We start from the raw sequence: 19,208 nt of genomic DNA, 5'->3' as shown, positions 1-19,208 counted from the left end.
CTACTGTCAACAATTAAGAAGCATGCAGCTAACGCTTGGCAAAAGGTATTTTACAGAAGAAGATAAAACAAAGCAACTTACGGCAAAAGACTGACATGGGGTATAAGCAGGAGGAGGATACGCTGGAGCGACCTAAAACAGAAAGACAGTCAGTGACAGACTGGTGGAAACCAGGAGCGAAACCCATCGCATTTACATGGTGTCCATCACACAGGTAATTATCAACAATGAGGGGCATGTTGGGGCCAGTCAAAGAGCTCAGCTTTTTCAAGAAAGGAGCAAGAGCTGGTGGGGTTTGGCTGGAGATATCCACACAAGGAGAGCAGAAATCTCAGAGGGTTTGATGAAGATTGGGATGGAGAAGGGCAAGGTGTTTCAAATTAATTTACAGGAGTGGGGATTGCTAGAAAAAAGTGTTCATTCCCACCCCTAAAGATACTGCAGTCTCCTTCAGAACCTTTTCCCTGAAGGATGTTGTGATAAAAATCTGGTTTACCAGACCCCAATTTCATGGGAACTATTAGTGACAGGACCTTGTTCTAAACCTGCATGATATAGTCAACTCCACGGTCGTTATTGTGGGTTTTGAATTTAGGATATTTTGCACAGACCTCTGGGTTACTGGAGTAATAACAGTATTTTTCCTACACAGAGAGTGGTGGGTGTATGGAACACGCTGCCGAGGTTGGTGCTCAAGTCTGATACATTACAGACATTTAAGAAACTCTTAGACAGGCACTTGGATTAAAAGACAAATTCAGGGTTACTGGCTGTGTAAAATGGAAGGATTAGATTGATTATGAAACAGCACAACATCATGGGCCAGAGTCCTGTGTTAAACTGGGACCTGAAGGTCTGGCTTTCTGTTATGTGTATTCCCTCTCTGTGATGTAGCTGGCTGTGAAAATTGGCAAACAAACTTCCATCATGGGTAGGGAGAGCTCTGAAGAGCAGTGGTAGTCCCAGCTGCCTCAGTCTCTGCATTCCACACTTGGTTTGGGCTTGACAAGCAACTGTGTGCTACCTACATTTGGGTTTTTAAAAGTGATGGTATTCACATGAACATCTCCCGAAATCTTCAGAGTATCCACTCTAGTCATAGGCAGCCTGTGGTTGTACTGCAGGAAGTGTTGCCCATTCACAGAAACCTGTGGAAGATAGGAAGGTTATTTACAACATCTCAAGTCATAGAGTTGAACAGCATGGAAACAGGCCCTTTGGCCCATTGAGCCCATGCCAATCATTAACACTGGTTATGCTGTAATTGTAACTGAGGCCAATCCTCACACCTGGAAACCATGATACTGTGTGTTAAAGATCAGCTCAAAGTACGTCCCGGCATTGATGGGAACCTGCTGTTTCCTCTCTTCGGATCCCCAGCGTTCACACTCCAGCGTATTGCAGACCACAGCAGATTCATCATAGCGTATGTTGAAGTGAAAGGCAACATCAGATCTTGGCTTCTCGCAGGAGCCACACATGAAGTCCACGGCAAACCTGCAGAACAAAGTTCAGACAGTGAGCCTCCTTTGTCTGTAGACCTTCAACAGTCTGTGTCACCGGAGTAGCCAGTGAACCAGTCATGACAGAAACATGGTCTTAACTGAAAGCTATTGTGAAAATTTGAAAGGAATATCCGTGGACTTAAAAATCTTGATGTGCACTATTGCTATTGGCTTATTATTGTCACTTGTTCGAAGTTCAAAATTTGGAGTGAATTTATTATCAAAGTAGATATATGTCACCAGATATAAGCCTGAGATTCACTTTTTTGCAGGCAAACTCAAAAAATCCTAAATAGAATAACGAATAACCATAATATAATCAATGAAAGACTGATCCAGCTGGGTGTTCAACCAGTGTGCAAAAGATACTGTGCAAACACACAAAGATACTAATAAATAACTAAGCAATAAATATCTAGAACATGAAATGAAGAATTCTTGAAAGAATGTTCAAGAAACAGTTATTATCCTTTAATCATCAGAACCAAAGGGGATAACTTCACTCAAATTCACTTACCCATCATTGAAAGTGAGTCCATAGGTTATGGGAGCATTTCAATGATGGGTAAGTGAATTTGAGTGAAGTTATCCCCTTTGGTTCTGATGATTAAGGGATAATAACTGTTCCTGAACCTGGTGGTGTGGGTCCTGAGGCTCCTGTCCTCTATCCGCTTCCTAACGACAGCAGTGAGAAGAGAGCATGACCTGAGTGGTGGGGTCCCTGCGACAATGCTCCATGTAGATGTACTCAATAGTGGAGAGGGCTTTATCCGTGATAGACTGGGCCATATCCACTACTTTTGTAGGATTTTTCATTCAAAATTATTGGTGTTTTCCTATCAGACTGTGACACAGCCAGTCAATATACTGCCCATGTACTGAGATACAGTGAAAAGCTTGTCTTGCATACTGTTCATACAGATCAGATCATTACATAGTGCATTAAGGTAGAACAAACAAGTTAAAACGATAACAAAGAAGAATAAATTCTGCATTAAATTGCAATAAATGGGGGGAGGGGCTACTGCACAGGACTGAAAGAAGCTACAGGAAGTTGTAAAATTAGTCAGCTCCATCTTGGTTACTAACCTCCGTAGTATCCAAGACATCTTCAAGGAGCGGTGCCTCCGAAAGGCAACATCCATTACTAAGGACCCCCATAATTCAGGGTATGCCCTCTTCTCATTGTTATCACCAGGAAGAAGGTACAGAAGCCCAAAGACACAGACTCAGTGATTCAAGGACAGCTTCTTCCCTTCTGCCATCTGATTTCTAAATGGACACTGAACCCATGAAAGCTACCTACCTATATTATTTCTGATTTTGCACTACTCTTAATTTAACTATTTAATATACATATATGTATTTACTGTAATTGATTTACTCATTTATATTTTTTCTCTGTATTATCATTTATTGCATTGAACTGTTGCCACTAAGTTAACACATTTCATGACATATGCCAGTAATTTTAAACCTGATTCTGATTGAGAAGTATTAAAAGCCACAGAAAAAGTGCAATTCAGGTAAACAATTAAGTGCATGATCATTACAAGGTAGATTGTGAGGTCAAGAGTCCCCCTTATCAGAGAAGAGGTGGTGAATACTTACAGGCTTTTGTATTAAGGTAGATATCTTTCTTACATTTGTAACAAAAACTGAATTGTCTGCTCTCCTAAGAAAGGTCATTGACCTGATACATCAACTTGGTTTCTCTTGCCACAGATGCTACCTGACCTGTTGAGTGCTTTCAGCATTCTCTATATTTATTTCAGGTTTCCAGCATCTGCAGTGTTTTGATCTCCACTCAGTACTCAGGTCAGTAAATCACTTGAGGTTGTGTTTAATAACAAACATTTGTGTGGGTCAGTAAGTACAGGGACTGGAATGGACATTGTAGGAAAAACCTTAGGAAAGCAAAACAAAGCCTACAAATTCATTAAATCTGAAACATAAGCAAACAAAATGCTGGAAACACTCAACAATACACACAAAATGCTGGTGGAACACAGCAGGCCATGCAGCATCTATAGTGAGAAGCGCTGTTGACGTTTCGGGCCGAGACCCTTCGTCAGTCCACAGCATTTTGTGTGTGTTGTTGTTTGAATTTCCAGCATCTGCAGATTTCCTCGTGTTTGCTGGAAACACTCAACAGATTATTCAGCACCTGTGGAGAGTTAAAAAAAAGTTAATGCTCCAGTCAAAAATGGATTGATTCATTTCAAATCAGTGTGAGTTAGAAATTGAATATATTCTAACATACAAAGACCAAATGATGGGAGAAAATGTGTTCAAATGGTGGATCAGACTCGATGGGCTGAATGGCCTAATTCTGCTCCTATGTTTAGCTGGCAATGATTAGGAGGACTGAACTTGTGTAGTGAAAAATCTTGCAACCTTTTAAGCCTGGATTGTCAAAGACCTAGTTGTCTTACCTCTTTGCATGTCCTGGCACCTGTCCTTGAATTATAATCAGTTTCCCATCTTGAAGTCCACCAAATATACTTCCTGTGAAGGGAATAATCTGAAAGAAGGAATAAATATACTTAGAACACTTAAAGACCTCCATATTTCCTCATGGTTGTCATGTGAACATCATCCTCTTTCTCATAATTACCACTTCCAATGTTTCTCTCAACACCTCTCTCCTGTCCCATAAAACATTTGCATACCAACTGATGGCAATCTCTTTGCCAACAAAACATCATCAATAAACAACTGGAGAAGAGGTTGGTTGTGACTTCAAAACTTTGGTTACTCATTACCATGAGCAAGCAGATGAATACAACATTCAATTTAAGAATTAGAGAGTTAGGGGGAATTTCTTGAGCCAAAAAGTGTTGAATCCGTGGAATTCATTAGCACAGACAGCTGTGGAGGCCAAGTCATTGAGTATATTTAAAGCAGAGGTTTTTAGTTGGTTGATTAGTCATAGCATCAAAGGTTGCTGATAGAAAGCAGGAAAACGGGGTTGAGAACGATAATAAATGATGGAATGGTGGAGCAGATTCAATGGGACAAGTGGCCTAATTCTGCTTCTATGTCAAGAAGTGTTGCTCATATGCTATAGAAGATAAGAAACTGAAGCAAGATTAAGGCATTCACCACTGATATTCCTTCAATTATTCAATAGGATCACCACAGATCTATTACTTCAGTGTCATTTTCCTGCACTAACCCCAGATTTCTTCATTCCCTTAATATCTAAATGTCTACCTCTCTGCCTTGAATATACTAGGCCACCTCTCAGGTAGAGAAATTTAAAGATTCACCACCCTTTTGTGACCATTCTCCCCTAGGGGTACTCTCCTCTCCTATCAGGTTCCTCCTTCAGCCCTTTGCCTTTTCCAACTATCACCTCCCAGCTCCCTACTTCATCCTCCCCCTCCCCTATCCACCTACTGCCCCCTCCCCTGGCTTCACCTATCACCTTCCAGCTTATACTCCTTCCCCGCCTTAATTGGCTTCTGCCCCCTGTCCTTTTCACTCATGATGAAGGGTCTCATCCCATATCAGCTCTTTATTCCTTCCTGTCGATGCTGCCTAGCCTGCTGAGTTGCTGTGTAATTATAATCTTTTGCATACAGGTGGAAATTGATAGATGAAAATTCCCAATTAACTACTGCCTCTGAAAGTGGATTAAAGTTTCTCCCATTGTTTTTTTACTGTTAATTCAAGTCGTGGGTGCTTTCACAATCTATGTAGGAAATCTGAGGGTTGGTATTGTACTTTGCCTGGGCTTGAACTCACTTTTACCTGTGTCCCCTCCATTACCTGTCAGATGTGGATTTTCAAGAAATTCCAACATTCCATTTCAAGAAGCACTTGGTGCAGAATTAATAAAGCCCATCTCAAGAGCCCTTTCCCTTATTCTGTCAGTTCCTCCAGAGAGTTTTACACCACAGGATCTGTTTTGGCACATCATTTTCTTTGGCACGTCAAATACCAATACGGATAATCCCATTTACCAGTAAAAATTTTTACTCCTCATGTATGGGAAGGATGTGAGAAATAAAGTCAATTCAATTCATTTCTTGGTCCATATGCATCTATGCCTTGTTGATTCAACTGTTTCATCAGATCCCTCTTAAAAGTGATCGTATCTGCCTCCACCACTTTCTCAGGCGGTGTGTTTCAGATTCCAACAACCCTCTGAGCGAAAAAGTTCTCATTCAGAACCTCTTATCCTAAATTGAAGCCATCTACTTTTATATACCTCTGCTATAGGGAAATAGCCTATCAATGTTCCTCAGAACACTGCACAGATCTGTCATTTCCTCCTCACTCATCCACTCCAACGAAACAAATCCAGCCTCTCCTGATAACTGAATATTTCATCCTAGGCGACTCAATGCATAAACACACACAGACATGGTTAAGAGGTTCCGTTGTTCAGACCAAACATCAGAATGAGGAATGGCAGTGAAGAAGGCCTTCATTAGCTGAGGAATAGAATGAATATAAGAACGAAGAGGCAGCATACAACTTCCATAAGAAATTATTTATTTTATTTTATCAACATACAGCGTAGAATAGACCTTTCCGTGGCCAATTAACCTACAAAACTGTACGTCTTTGGACTGTGGGGGGAAAAAATCAGAGAACCCAGAGGAAACCCACACAATCACAGAGAGAACATACAAACCCCTTACTGACAGTGGAGGGAAAGTCCACAGTACATTAAGACATGAATATACACATAATGTCCACTTCATTAGGTAACTCCTGTGCCTGCTGAAGTGGATACTGAGTGTATGCTTGTGACATTTTGCTGCTGTAACCCATCCACTTCAAGGTTCAATGTATTGTGCATTCAGAGATACTCTTCTGCACACCACTGTTGTAACATGTTACCATCACCTTCCTGTCAGCTTGAACCAGTCTGGCCATTCTCCTCTGACCTCTCTCATTAACAAGGCGTTTTTGCCCACACCGTTTCTGAAATACTCAAACCACCCAATACAGCACTAACAATTATTTCACAGTCAAAGTCACTTGGATCACATTTCTTCCCCATTCTGATACTTGGTGTGAACAACTACTGAACCTCTTGACCATGTCTGCATGCTTTTATGCATTGAGTTGACTGATTAGATAGTTGCATTAAGAAGGTGAACAGGTATACCCAATAAAGTGGATATTGAATGCATATGTCACCAGATACAACCCTGCAGGCACTCACAATAAAACAAGGAAATAAAATGGAATCAATGAGAAACTGAACACAAAGACTGACAAACATCCAAAGTGCAAAACAACTGTGCAAATACAATAAAATAACAGGCAATAAACATCTGTGATATTGTGGACTTGGATTATAGAAAGGCCTTTGACAAACTGCCACGCGAGCTGCTAAACAAGCTACAAGCCCATGTTATTACAGGGAAGATTCTAGCATGGATAAAGCATTGGCTGATTGGCAGGAGGCAAAGAGTGGGAATAACACGAGCCTTTTTTTACCGGCTGCTGGTGACTAATAGTGTTCCACAGGGTTTTGTGTTGGGACTTCTTTTTACATTATATGTCAATGATTTGGAAGATGGAATTGATGGCTTTGTTGCAAAATTTGCATATAATATGAAGATAGGTGGAGGGGAAGATAGTTTTAGGGAAGAGGCTACCAAGTGGCGTATAGCCATGTGGTTAAGGTGTTGGACTAGCGATCTAAAGGTCGTGGGTTCGAGCCCCAGCCCAGGCCAGCGTGCTGTGTCCTTGACTATTTTCTAAATGGAGAGCAAATACAAAAAACTGAGACGCAAAGGAATTTGTGAATCTTTGAGCAGGAATCCCTGTTTAAATGTTAATTTGCAGGTTGAGTCTGTGGTGAGGAAGGCAAATGCAATATTAGCATTCATTTCAAGAGGACTACAATATAAAAGCAAGGATATAATGTTGAAACTTTATAAAGTACTGTTGAGGTCTCACTTGGAACACTGTGAGCAGGTTTGGGCCCCTTAGCTTAAACAAGATGTGCTGCAACTAGAGAAGATTCAAAGGAGGTTCATGAAAATGATTCCAGGATTGACAGTCTCGTCATATTGAGAGTGTTTGATGGCTCTGGACTTGTATTCATTAGAATTCAGAAGATGACCTCACTAAACCCTGTTGAAAGATGAAAGCACTTGACAGAGTGGATGTGGAGATGTTGTTTCCTATAGTGGGAACATTTCAGAGCAGAGGACATAACTTCAGACTAGAAGGCCATCCTTTTAGAATGGAGATGAGGAGGAATTTCTTTAGCCAGAGCATGGTAGATCTGTGAACTTTTTTGCCACAAGCAACAGTGGAAACCCAAGTCTTTATGTATATTTAAGGAACAGGTTGATAAGTTCTTGATTGGTTATAAGACCATAAGACATGTGTCCATAAGACACAAGTGGTTGGTAAGTTGATGGAAAAGATCCTGAGAGGCAGGATTTATGAACATTTGGAGAGGCATAATATTATTAGGAATAGTCAGCATGGCTTTGTCAAAGGCAGGTCATGCCTTACGAGCATGTTTGAATTTTTTGAGGATATGACTGAACACACTGATGAAGGTAGAGCAGTAGATGTAGTGTATATGGATTTCATCAAGGTATTTGATAAGGTACCCCATGCAAGACTTATTGAGAAAGTAAGGAGGCATGGAACCCAAGAGGACTTTGCTTTGTGGATCCAGAATTGGCCTGCCCACAGAAGGCAAAGAGTCATTGTAGAAGGGTCATATTCTGCATGGAGGTCAGTCACCAGTGGTGTGCCTCAGGGATCTGTTCTGCGACCCCTTCTTTTCGTGATTTTTGTAAGTGACATGGATGAGGAAGTGGAGGGATGGGTTAGTAAATTTGCTGACGACACAAAGGTTGGAGGTGTTGTGGATAGTGTGGAGAGCTGTCAGAGGTTATAGCGGGACATCAATAGGATACAAAACTGGGCTGAGAAGTGACAGATGGAGTTCAACCCAGGTAAGTGTGAGGTAGGTCAAATATTTGGTAGGTCAAATATAATGGCAAAATATAATATTAATGGTAAGACTCTTGGCAGTGTGGAGGATCAGAGGGATCTTGGGGTAAGAGTCCATGGGACACTCAAAGCTACTGTACAGGTTGACTCTGTCATTAAGAAGGCATACAGTGCATTGGCCTTCATCAACCATGGGTTTGGCTTAGCTGAGAGGTAATGTTACAGCTATATAGGACCCTGGTCAGACCCCACTTGGAGTACTGTGCTCAGTTCCGGTCACCTCACTACAGGAAAGATGTAGAAACTCTAGAAAGGGTGCAGAGGAGATTTACAAGAATATTGCCTGGATTGGGGAGCATGCCTTATGAGAATAAGTTGAGTGAACTTGGCCTTTTCTCCTTGGAGCGATGGAGGATGAGAGATGACCTGATAGAGATGTATAAGATGATGAAAGACATTGATCATGTGGATAGTCAGAGGCTTGTTCCCAGGGCTAAAATAGCTATCACGAGAGGTCACAGTATTAAGGTACTTGGAAGTAGGTACAGAGGAGATGTCAGGGCTAAGTTTTTTTTTACACAGAGGGTGGTGAGTGTGTGAAATGGGCTGCCGACAATATTAGTGGAGGTGGATACGATAGGGTCTTTAAAGAGACTCCTGGATAGGTACATGGACCTTAGTAAAATAGAGGGTTATGGGTAACCCTAGGTAATTTCTAAAGTAAGCACATGTTTGGCACAGCATTGTGCTGTAGGTTTTCTATGTCTCTATGACATTGGAGAATGAATCCATACAGACCATCAAGTCTGTTCCGCTATTTCATCATGGCTGATCCCAGAACTCATACACCTACCCTCTCAGCAGACCCCTTGATGCCCCAACCAATCAGTAATCTATCAACTTCTGCTTTAAATATGCTGATAGCTCGGCTTCAATCACAGTCTGTGGCAGAGCATTCCACAGATTCACCACTCTCTGGCTAAAAAGATTCTCCCTTACTTCTGTTCCATAAGGTCACCCATCAATTTTGACGCTGAGAAAAGCGTCCTCAGCGAAATGTTTCCCACCAGAGGAAACATTCTCTCCAATCCACCTTATCTAGTCCTTTCAATATTCAATAGGTTTAAATGAGATCCCCACGTAATCTTCTAAATTCCAGTGAGTACAGGCCCAAAGCTGCCAAACGTGCCACAGATGTTAACCCCTTCATTCCCAGAATCATCCTCATAATCATCCTCTGGACTTTCTCCAATGACAACACATCCTTTCTCAGATACGGGGCCCAAAACTGTTGACAGTACTCCAAGTGCAACCTGACTAGTGTCTTATAAAGGCTCAGCATTATCTCCTTGTTTTTATATTCTATTTCCCTTGAAATGAATGCAAACACTGGATTTACCTTCTTTACCACAGATTCAACTTGTAAATTAACCTTCTGGGTTTCTTGCACCAGGACTCCTAAATCTCTCTACACCTCTGATGTTTGAATTTTCTCCCCATTTAGATAATAGGCTGAACTATTGTTCTTTTTACCAAAATGCATTATACATTTCCCAACACTGTATTCTATCTGCCTGTGTTTTGCCCAGTCTTAAAGTTTGTCTAAGTCATGTTGCAACTGCATTATTTCCTCAGCACTATCTACTCTTTCACCTATCTTTGCATCATCAAAGAACAAAGGAGAGGCAGTGGTTGACATTTACTTATCTCTTCAGCCACCTCTTTCAGGACTCTAGGATATAGTCCATCTGGTCCAGGTGACCAGTAGATAAATAATACGTACTCTTGAAAAATCAGATTCCTTGTACTAAAATAAATGCAATTTAGCTTCACACATCTTCCCATGTGCCTTAGTAAACTATGTTTGCTCTGTGCATGAGACTTCACATTTTCTGCTCTATGTGAAGGTGCCTCCCTCTGTATACTTATTTACTCCCCTGTGTTTATTATTTACTTATTTATTCCCCTGCCAGATTAGTTTTAAACCCACCTTATCAGCACTGGCAGACCTGCCCACAAGGACGTTGGACCCATTCCAACTCAAGTGCAACGTGTTCACCTTCCCTGGAAATGTCCTGAATGACTCAGAAAGCTAAAGTCCCTCCACCAATGTCATTTGTTTAGCCGCACATTCGTGTGACCTACGCTCCCACTGGTGTGTGGCAAAAGTTTATCGGCACAAGTACACATGCACAGGTAAAATAAATACCTTACTTGCAATAGCAACACCCGAAACAGAACAAGAGCTTTCACAAGAAAAACAGAACTTAACCACAAAGTTCACAATTAGAGCAAAATAATCTATTGAAGTGCAAAGTGATCGACGTGGTCACAGTGTTGCTATACTGAAAATGAATAGGAAGATGCAGATGAACCATCCCCCTCTACAAATACATGGCTCCTCTGTAGAGAGTTAAGTGCACTACATTCCTGGGAGTTCACGTCACGGATGATCTCAACTGGTCCCTCAATATCACCTCCCAACCTCCCTGAACAAGAACACGAACAAGCACCTCCACTCCCTGAGGATATTAAGGCAAGTGAGGCTTCCCCACACTCCCCCACCATCATAAGTGAAGTTTACAGGAGCACCATTCAGAGCATCCCGAGAAGCTGCATCTTTATCTGGTAAGGGAGTAGTCGAGCATCAGACCAGAAGGCCCTACAAAGGACTGTGAGAATGGCTGAGAAGATCAGAGGGATCTCACTACCAACAATCGGGGACATTTATCAGGAGAGCTGAGTGCACGGGGCGCTTAGTATTATTTAAGACCCCACCCAATCATATAGCAACCCCTTTGACTTTCTACCATCAGGCAGGAGACCGACGCATAAAGACGAGAATGGTCAGGATGGGAAACAGCTTCTTCTCTCCAGCCTAACACTAACCCTAACCTTGCCACATCGCATTTGAAGTGACCATAAGACATAGGAGCAGAATTAGGCCATTTAGCCCACTGAGTCTACTCCGTCATTCAATCATGGCTGATCCTTTTTTTTCCCTCCTCCTCCTCAACCCCATTTCCCAGCCTTCACCCCGTAACCTTTGATGCCATGTCCAATCAAGAACCTATCAATCTCTGCCTTAAATACACCTAATGACCTGACCTCCACAGCTGTATATGGCAACAAATTCCACAGCTTCACCACCCCTTTGGCTAAAGAAATTTCTCTGTATCTCTGTTTTGAATGAATGCCCCTCTATCCTGAGGGTATGCCCTCGTCTTGAATTCTCCCACCATGGGAAACATCCTTTCCACATCTACAATGGTTTCAACGAGATACCCCCTCAGCCTTCTGAATCCCAGCGAGTACAGACCCAGAGCCATCAAATGCTCCTCGTATGGTAATCCTTTCATTCCTGGAATCATCCTTGTGAACCTCCTCTGGACCCTCTCCAATGCCAGCACATCTTTTCTAAGATGAGGAGCCCAAAACTGTTCACAATACTCAAGGTGAGGCCTCGCCAGTGCCTTATAAAGCCTCAGCATCACATCCCTGCTCTTGTATTCTAGACCTCTTGAAATGAATGCTAACATTGCATTTGCTTTCCTCACCACTGACTCAACCTGCAAGTTAACCTTCAGGGTGTTCTGCACAAGGACTCCCAAATCCCTCTGCATCTCAGATTCCTGGATTTCCTCCCAGCTTAGAAAATAGTCCGCATGTTTATTTCTACTACCAAAGTGCATGACCATGCATTTTCCAACATTGTATTTCATTTACCACTCTCTTGCCTATTCTCCTAATCTAAGTCCTTCTGCAACCTACCTGTTTCCTCAATACTACCTGCCCCTCCACCAATCTTCATATCAGCTGCAGACTTGGCAACAAAGCTATCTATTCCATCATCTGAATCATTGATATACAGCATAAAAAGAAGTGGTCCCAACACCAACCCCTGCGGAACACCACTAGTCACTGGCAGCCAACCAGAAAAGGATCCTTTTATTCCCACTTGCTGCCTCCTTCCAACCAACAAATGCTCTAACCATGTTAGTAACTCTCCTGCAATACCAAGGGCGCTTAACTGGTTAAGCAGCCTAATGTGTGGCACCTTTTCAAAGGCCTTCTGAAAGTCTAAATATAAAACATCAACTACATCCCTTTTATCTATCCTACTTGTAATCTCAAAGAATTCCAACAGGTTCATCAGGAAGGATTTTCCCTTAAGGAAACCATGTTGATTTTCTCCTATCTTGTCCTGTGTCACCAAGTACTCCATCACCTCACCCTTAACAATTGACTCAAACAAGCACTGAGGTCACGCTAACTGGTCTATAAGTTCCTTTCTGCTGCCTTCCTCCTTTCATAAAGAGTGGAGTGACATTTGCAATTTTCCAGTTCTCTGACATCATGCCACAGTCCAATGACTTTTGAAAGATCATTACTAGTACCGCCACAATCTCTAACACTAACTCTTTCAGAACCCTTGCGTTCATCTGATCCGGGTGATTATGTACCTTTAAATCTTTCAGCTTTCTGAGTACCTTCTCTCTTGTAATAGTAACTGCACTCACTTCTCTTCCTTCACATACTACATCAGGCATACTGCTAGTGTCTTCCACAGTGAAGACTGATGCCAAATGCTCATTTAGTTCACCTGCCATCTCGTCCCATTATTATTTCTCCTGACTCATTTCCTAGCGGTCCTATATCCACTCTCATCTTTTATTTCTTTACATACTTGAAAAAGCTTTTACTATTCACTTTGATGTTATTTGCTAGCTTGCTTTTATTTTTCATCTTTTCTCTTCTAATGATTTTGCTCTCTGTAGGTTTTTAAAAACTTCCCAAACCTCTATCTTCCCACTAATTTTTCCTTTGTTGTATGCAAAGCATTCCACAGATCCACTAGTCTAAAATAATTCTTCCTTACTTCTGTTCTAAAAAGTCACCCCTCAATTTTGAGGCTGTGCCCTCTAGTTCTGGATACCCTCATCATAGGAAACATCCTCTCCGCATCCACTTTATCTAGTCCTTTCAATACTCAGTAGGTCTTAATGAGACCCCCCTGCATTTTTCTAAATTCCAGTGAGTACAGGCCCAAAGCTCCAAACATTCCCCATATGTTAAGCCCAGCATTTCCGGAATCATCCTTGTGAACCTCCTTGACTCTCTCCAATGACAACACATCCTTTCTGAGATATGGAACCCAGGCTGATTGGTGCCTTATAAAGCTTTGGCATTATCTCCTTGTCTTCATGTTCTATTCCCCTTGAAACAAATGGCAAATTGCATTTGCCTTCTTTACCACAGATTCAACTTGTAAATTAACCTTCTAGAAGTCTTGCATGAGGACTCCCAAATCCTTCTGCACATCTGATGTTTGACATTTCTCCCCATTTAGATAATAGATTATCTGCAAAAAAAACTCTCATGTTCATTCTTTGCACTCCTGATTTCCTTTTAGAACTCATTATTTGATCCTTGTTACATATTCCTGCCATGTCCCCCTTTCCTTTTCCTCACTATCTCTTGTCATCCAGGGTTCCCTCAACAAGCCAGCTTTGCCTTCACTTGGACAGGGACTCTGTCTATCACACTTTTATAAGACTCCCACTTGGAAAATGTCTGCTATCTCCTAACAGTCTCCCTCAATCAACTTTGACTGTTCCTGCTTAATGCCTTCAAAATTAGCCTTGCCTAATTCAGGACTGAAACTTGACTTCAGTAATAAAGTGCAGAACTAAGTTTTCCAAAAACTAACAGACTGGGGCTCTGAACACTTCCAAAAGAGTATATTGGCAATGACAAGGTCAACCATACAAATTTACTGAAGTCTCACCAAGACTCCAAGGATTAGACATAAGAATTTGAAGTTTGCAGACATCCCACCTCTCCCGGAAGTTCCGGGAGTCTCCCGCAAATTGATAGTGGCTCCCTGACACCCACAATTTATATACAATATCCCGGAAATCAAGTTTTTTGAAGGAGAGAGGGAGGGGGTGGGGGAGAAAGAGAGTGAGAGAGGGGGAGAGAGACAGACAGACGTAGCGTGAGCGTGACAGAGAGAGCATCCTGATTGGTCTCTCTTTGTGCCAAGTAAACCTATCAGTTTTCTCTGTGGGCGGGCTTTACAGTCAACACGCTCCCTCTCTCTCTTTCATTGTCCATTAGTTCTGTTTAGTGTCCTGCAGTGCCATGGCAGAGTGTTCCAAAAAATGAAAATGTGATCAAGGCAGATGCAAGAGAACAGCTCCACTTGGAAGTCTTGGATTATGTCTCAACTAACCTTGAAGGACCGGTGCCAAACTATAGAAGTTTAGCAGTTGTTGAGTTCTGGGGGAAGCTGTCCAAAGTAAAATCTGTGAGCACAGGGCAGTTGAGATTCAAAGAGCTCTGCCAGTCGATGAAGCTGCTTTTGGTGCTGCCAAATTCTAACTGTGATGTAGAAAGGGCATTCAGCATGGTGCGTCACATTGAGACAGAATTCAGAAGTCAGCTGTCTCACAAAACACTTGTGAATCTGATGTCTTGCAAAATTTACAAATTCATTGACAGACAGCTATGAGGTTGAAACTTCTGACAAAATGCTCAAATCTGCCAAGCAAACCAAATCACAGTACAAGGAAAGTTTGCAAAAGAAATAGAAAAGCTATTTGCATTAGCATTTATTGAGAAATATACCTGACATAATCACTATATATACCTGAAATATAACCACTATGTACTAGCTATTTACTACACTATGTAATCACTCCTATGTACTGAATATTACTATGTATTATTTTACTAGACACATTTTGCTATGTATTGTTTTACTAGATACCTTGTATTCGCTTAGCTACATACTGTGGCAGTTAAAGAACACCTGTTTAGCTAGCAGCACTAATTAGATGAAATGTACTCCATGTATTATACTCAGCCTTTGTTTATTAAGAGATGACGGTGGTGGACAGGATGGTACGAGCAGAAGATGTAATGTGAGGGAGGTTAAGGAGGCTGACTGAGAAACAACCTTGGCCAGGAATGAGGCCCAAGATGTGAACTGGGAAGAAATACTGGTGGCGCACCAAGAGCTAGGCAAGAGCGATTGATTAGATAACGTATAGATGATATGCAACCAAAAATTGATTGGGTATGCTGATGAAACCGAAATGTAACTGAGATAAGAAATTACTATAAAGAATGCTGTACACCGGAGCTCGGTGGGCTTTCGGTGACAAGTTCATTGATTGCCTCAGCCTTTGTTTGCAAATAAAGGTTTAAACTTCTCGAAGAATTGTCTGCGTCTTCTGGTCATTTCAAGTAACCACGACACATTTAGCTATTAGCATTGAGACTGCCAACAAAATACTCAACAAGGAATATATGTGTGTAAATAGTTTCAATATGTGATCAAATAAATTGTTGTGTTCTTTCATAATCCAATATCCTGTATACATACACCTTTGAAGGTCGACGGGGGGGGGGGGGGGGAAATATGGGGTTGTGGGGGATGGGGGTGGTGATGCTACCTCCCTGAAATGAGTTTTTGCAAGGTGGGATGTCTGAGTTTGCATTCCCAGGAATAAAATAAATGAAGAGTTAATTTGATCAAGTTGTTTAAAACGTTGAATTGGACACATAGTATGAAAGTCTTTTTTCACAATTGGGCAAGTCCAGATCAAGTGAAGGTAGGTTTAAAATCATAAAGGTCCCATTCAGGAAACAAACAGTATTTTAGAATTTCCTGAGAACTGAAGATAAAATATTCATCTCCCATCTGAAAACAATACATTGTTGCTGGACCCAAAATTGCATTCTTCGGCAGCCAAAAGGAATGAGCTAAGTTTCATGGCGAAATTCAGGGGCAGATCAGCCCAGTTTTCAATGAAAAGCATGCAGAAGACAAAATGGCTACTCCTTTGTGTGGTGGCTGCCCCCTGTTAAGTCAAGTTTATTTATATAGCACATTTTAAAACAACCCACGTTGACCAAAGTGCTGTACATATCAGAGCAGATAGCTAAAATCACAAATACAAGAAACACAGACATAACCAACAAGGCAAACAGCTTACAGGCACAAAAAAACAACACAAGGGCCTAGGCACAAGCCAAAAATCAGCCACATCAGGAAGATTCAAACGCTAGTGAATAAAAGTAAGTTTTGAACCTGGATCTAAAAGAGTCAATGGAGGGGGCAGATCTGATAGGGAGGGGAATGCTGTTCCACAGTCTAGGGGCTACAATAGCAAAGGCGCAGTCACCCCTGAGTTTAAGTTTAGATCGCGGGACAGTCAGAAGCCCCGAGTCAGCCGACCTGAGGGACCTGGAAGTAGAATAAGGGGTAAGAGGGTCTGTGATATAAGGGGGGAGGGGCAGGTCATTTAGGGCTTTATAAACAAACAGGAGAATCTTAAAATCAGATGTGAACCGTAGTGGCAGCCAGTGGAGGGAGGCTGGGATAGGAATGATATGGTCCCTCTTCCGGTAAGCTGACAAGAGCCTGGCTGCGGCGTTCTGGACCAGTTGCAAGCAGGACAGGGACGACTGACTAATCCCAGTACACAGGAAGTTGGAGTAGTCCAAGCGGGAGGCTATAAGGGCATGGATGACTTCCTCGAGATCTTTCAAAGAGAGAAACAGCTTGATTTTGGGAATAGTACGAAGCTGGAGAAAAAAAAATAGCTTTTACTACTGCATTAACTTGCTTGTCAAACTTAAAGGTGGAATCAAATATCACACCAAGGGATTTAACATGGGGTTTGACAAGGGTGGACAGGTTGCCAAGACTGCTGGTAATCACTTTGATGGAGTCAGGGAGGCCAAATAGGACAACTTCATTGTCACTCCAAATGGCTCACCTCACTCCCTCCCAGTCCCTCTGAGTCTCCTCGCCCTCACTTTCTCAATTCCCCTCGATTTTATCGTCCCTCTTATTTTCCCAGTCCCTCTCATTCTCCCCCCTCCCTCCAGTCCACCTCGATGCCCCCATTCCCCTCATTTTCCCAGTCCCGCTCTGGAATACTGCCTCTCTCACCCTCTGCGACCTCTCACCAAAAGCTCTTCCCACTCTCGCCCACTCTCGCCCCCTCTCCAACGCCCCCCCCCCATCATTGGCTCAAGCTTCCTGCCCCCGGACCCCTACCCCCGTTTTGACAAATACTGAAAGAAGCAAGCGAATATTGTCAAGAAAAAACGACAAAATAGCAAAAGAGCGGACGAGGGCCCGCTACCGGTCTAATCGGGCGGGTCTTCTGGGTCCTACCGGGCTGTAGATCGGCTGTTGTTCCATTATCTTGCTGGTTCTCAGGTAGCTCTGCTCCGGACACTGGGACAGAAACTGAGTGAGATCCTGAATTATCGAGTGATGTGAAAGATTAACGAACTAATAACCGGAAATAATTAAAATGAGACAGTCACCTCCGTTCAAAACTAGAACAGAAACCAAAGTTAGTTTCGTTTCTTCAAACTGACTCTTGCAAGTCAGTTCCCAATCCTCCCCCGCGCTACAAAAACCGCCCCTTTGTGATCGTAAACATTTTATTTTTTTACGAGAGAGAACAATGCAGGTGGACATCCAAAGAGCAAGAACAGGTGCAAACGTAGATTGTAAGACTAAAAATATATGATTATTGTACAAAATGTCTTTGATAACAGAGGGGTAGAAACTGTTCTAATCCCTCTTAACCTCAGCGCACTACGGTACTACAAAGGTTCACACAACGCTATTGCAGCTCGTGTTGTCGGAGTTCAGAAGTTCATTTCCAGCGTCCAGTGGATGAAAGTTGTGTGTTCGTCCTAGAGCCTGTGGTTTTGTCAGGGTGCTGTGGTCTCCCACTACACTCGAAAGACATAGAAACATAGAAAACCTACAGCACAATACAGGCCCTTCGGCCCACAAGTTGTGCAGAACACGTCCCTACCTTAGAATTTACTAGGCTTACCTATAGCCCTCTATTTTACTAAGCTCCATGTACCTATCTAAAAGCCTCTTAAAAGACCCTATCATATCCGCCTTCACCACCGTCACCAGCAGCCTATTCCACGTACTCACCACTCTCTGAGTAAAAAACTTGCCCCTGACATCTCCTCTGTACTTACTCCCCAGCACCTTAAACCTGTGTCCTCTTGTGGCAACCATTTCAGCCCAGGGAAAAAGCCTCTGACTATCCACATGATCAATGCCTCGCATCATCTTGTACACCTCTATCAGGTCACCTCTCATCCTCCTTAGCTCCAAGGAATAGAGGCCAAGTTCACTCAACCTATTCTTATAAGGCATATAAGGCATGCTGCCCAATCCAGGCAACATCCTTGTAAATTTCCTCTGCACCTTTCCTACGGCTTCTACATTCTTCCTGTACTGAGGCAACCAGAACTGAGCACAGTACTCCAAGTGGGGTCTGACCATGGTCCTATATAGCTGCAACATTACCTCTTGGTTCCTAAATTCAATTCCACGAATGATAAAGGCCAATACACCGTACACCTTCTTAACCACAGAGTCAACCTGTGCGGCTGCTTTGAGCGTCCTATGGACTCGTACCCCAAGATCCCTCTGATCCTCCACACTGCCAAGAGTCTTACCATTAATACTATATTCTCCCATTATATTTGACCTACCAAAATGAACCACCTCACACTTATCTGGGTTGAACTCCGTCTGCCACTTCTCAGCCCAGTTTTGCATCCCATCAATGTCCTGCTGTAACCTCTGACAGCCCTCCACACGATCCATAACACCTTCAACCTTTGTGACATCAGCAAACTTACTAACCCAGCTCTCCACTTCCTCACCCAGGTCATTTATAAAAATCACGAAGAGTAAGGGTC

General features: G+C 42.4%; 1 protein-coding gene across 4 annotated transcripts in view; it reads right to left on the bottom strand.

Moving 5' to 3' along the window:
* The window catches only part of LOC140716572 (galectin-9-like), a 49,132-nt gene extending 31,325 nt beyond the window's left edge, over positions 1 to 17,807 (bottom strand). For 2 of the 4 annotated variants that reach the window (XM_073029415.1, XM_073029417.1), the window contains exons 1-5: positions 17,641 to 17,807; positions 3,941 to 4,029; positions 1,290 to 1,497; positions 1,029 to 1,148; positions 82 to 132 (exon numbers count right to left, since the gene is read on the bottom strand). In XM_073029415.1, the coding sequence (XP_072885516.1) occupies positions 82 to 132; positions 1,029 to 1,148; positions 1,290 to 1,497; positions 3,941 to 4,029; positions 17,641 to 17,667 (495 nt within the window). In that variant the 5' untranslated portion in view covers positions 17,668 to 17,807. The remainder of the gene's footprint in view (positions 1 to 81; positions 133 to 1,028; positions 1,149 to 1,289; positions 1,498 to 3,940; positions 4,030 to 17,640) is intronic. The other 2 variants (XM_073029418.1, XM_073029419.1) reach the window with 1 other exon arrangement.
* Positions 17,808 to 19,208: the final 1,401 nt, after the last annotated feature.

Source organism: Hemitrygon akajei, chromosome 25 (genome assembly GCF_048418815.1).
Source record: "Hemitrygon akajei chromosome 25, sHemAka1.3, whole genome shotgun sequence".
NCBI classification, from domain to species: Eukaryota; Metazoa; Chordata; class Chondrichthyes; order Myliobatiformes; family Dasyatidae; genus Hemitrygon; species Hemitrygon akajei.
Note: the sequence above shows the minus strand (reverse complement) of the source record. Positions and strands in the feature narration are given on the sequence as shown.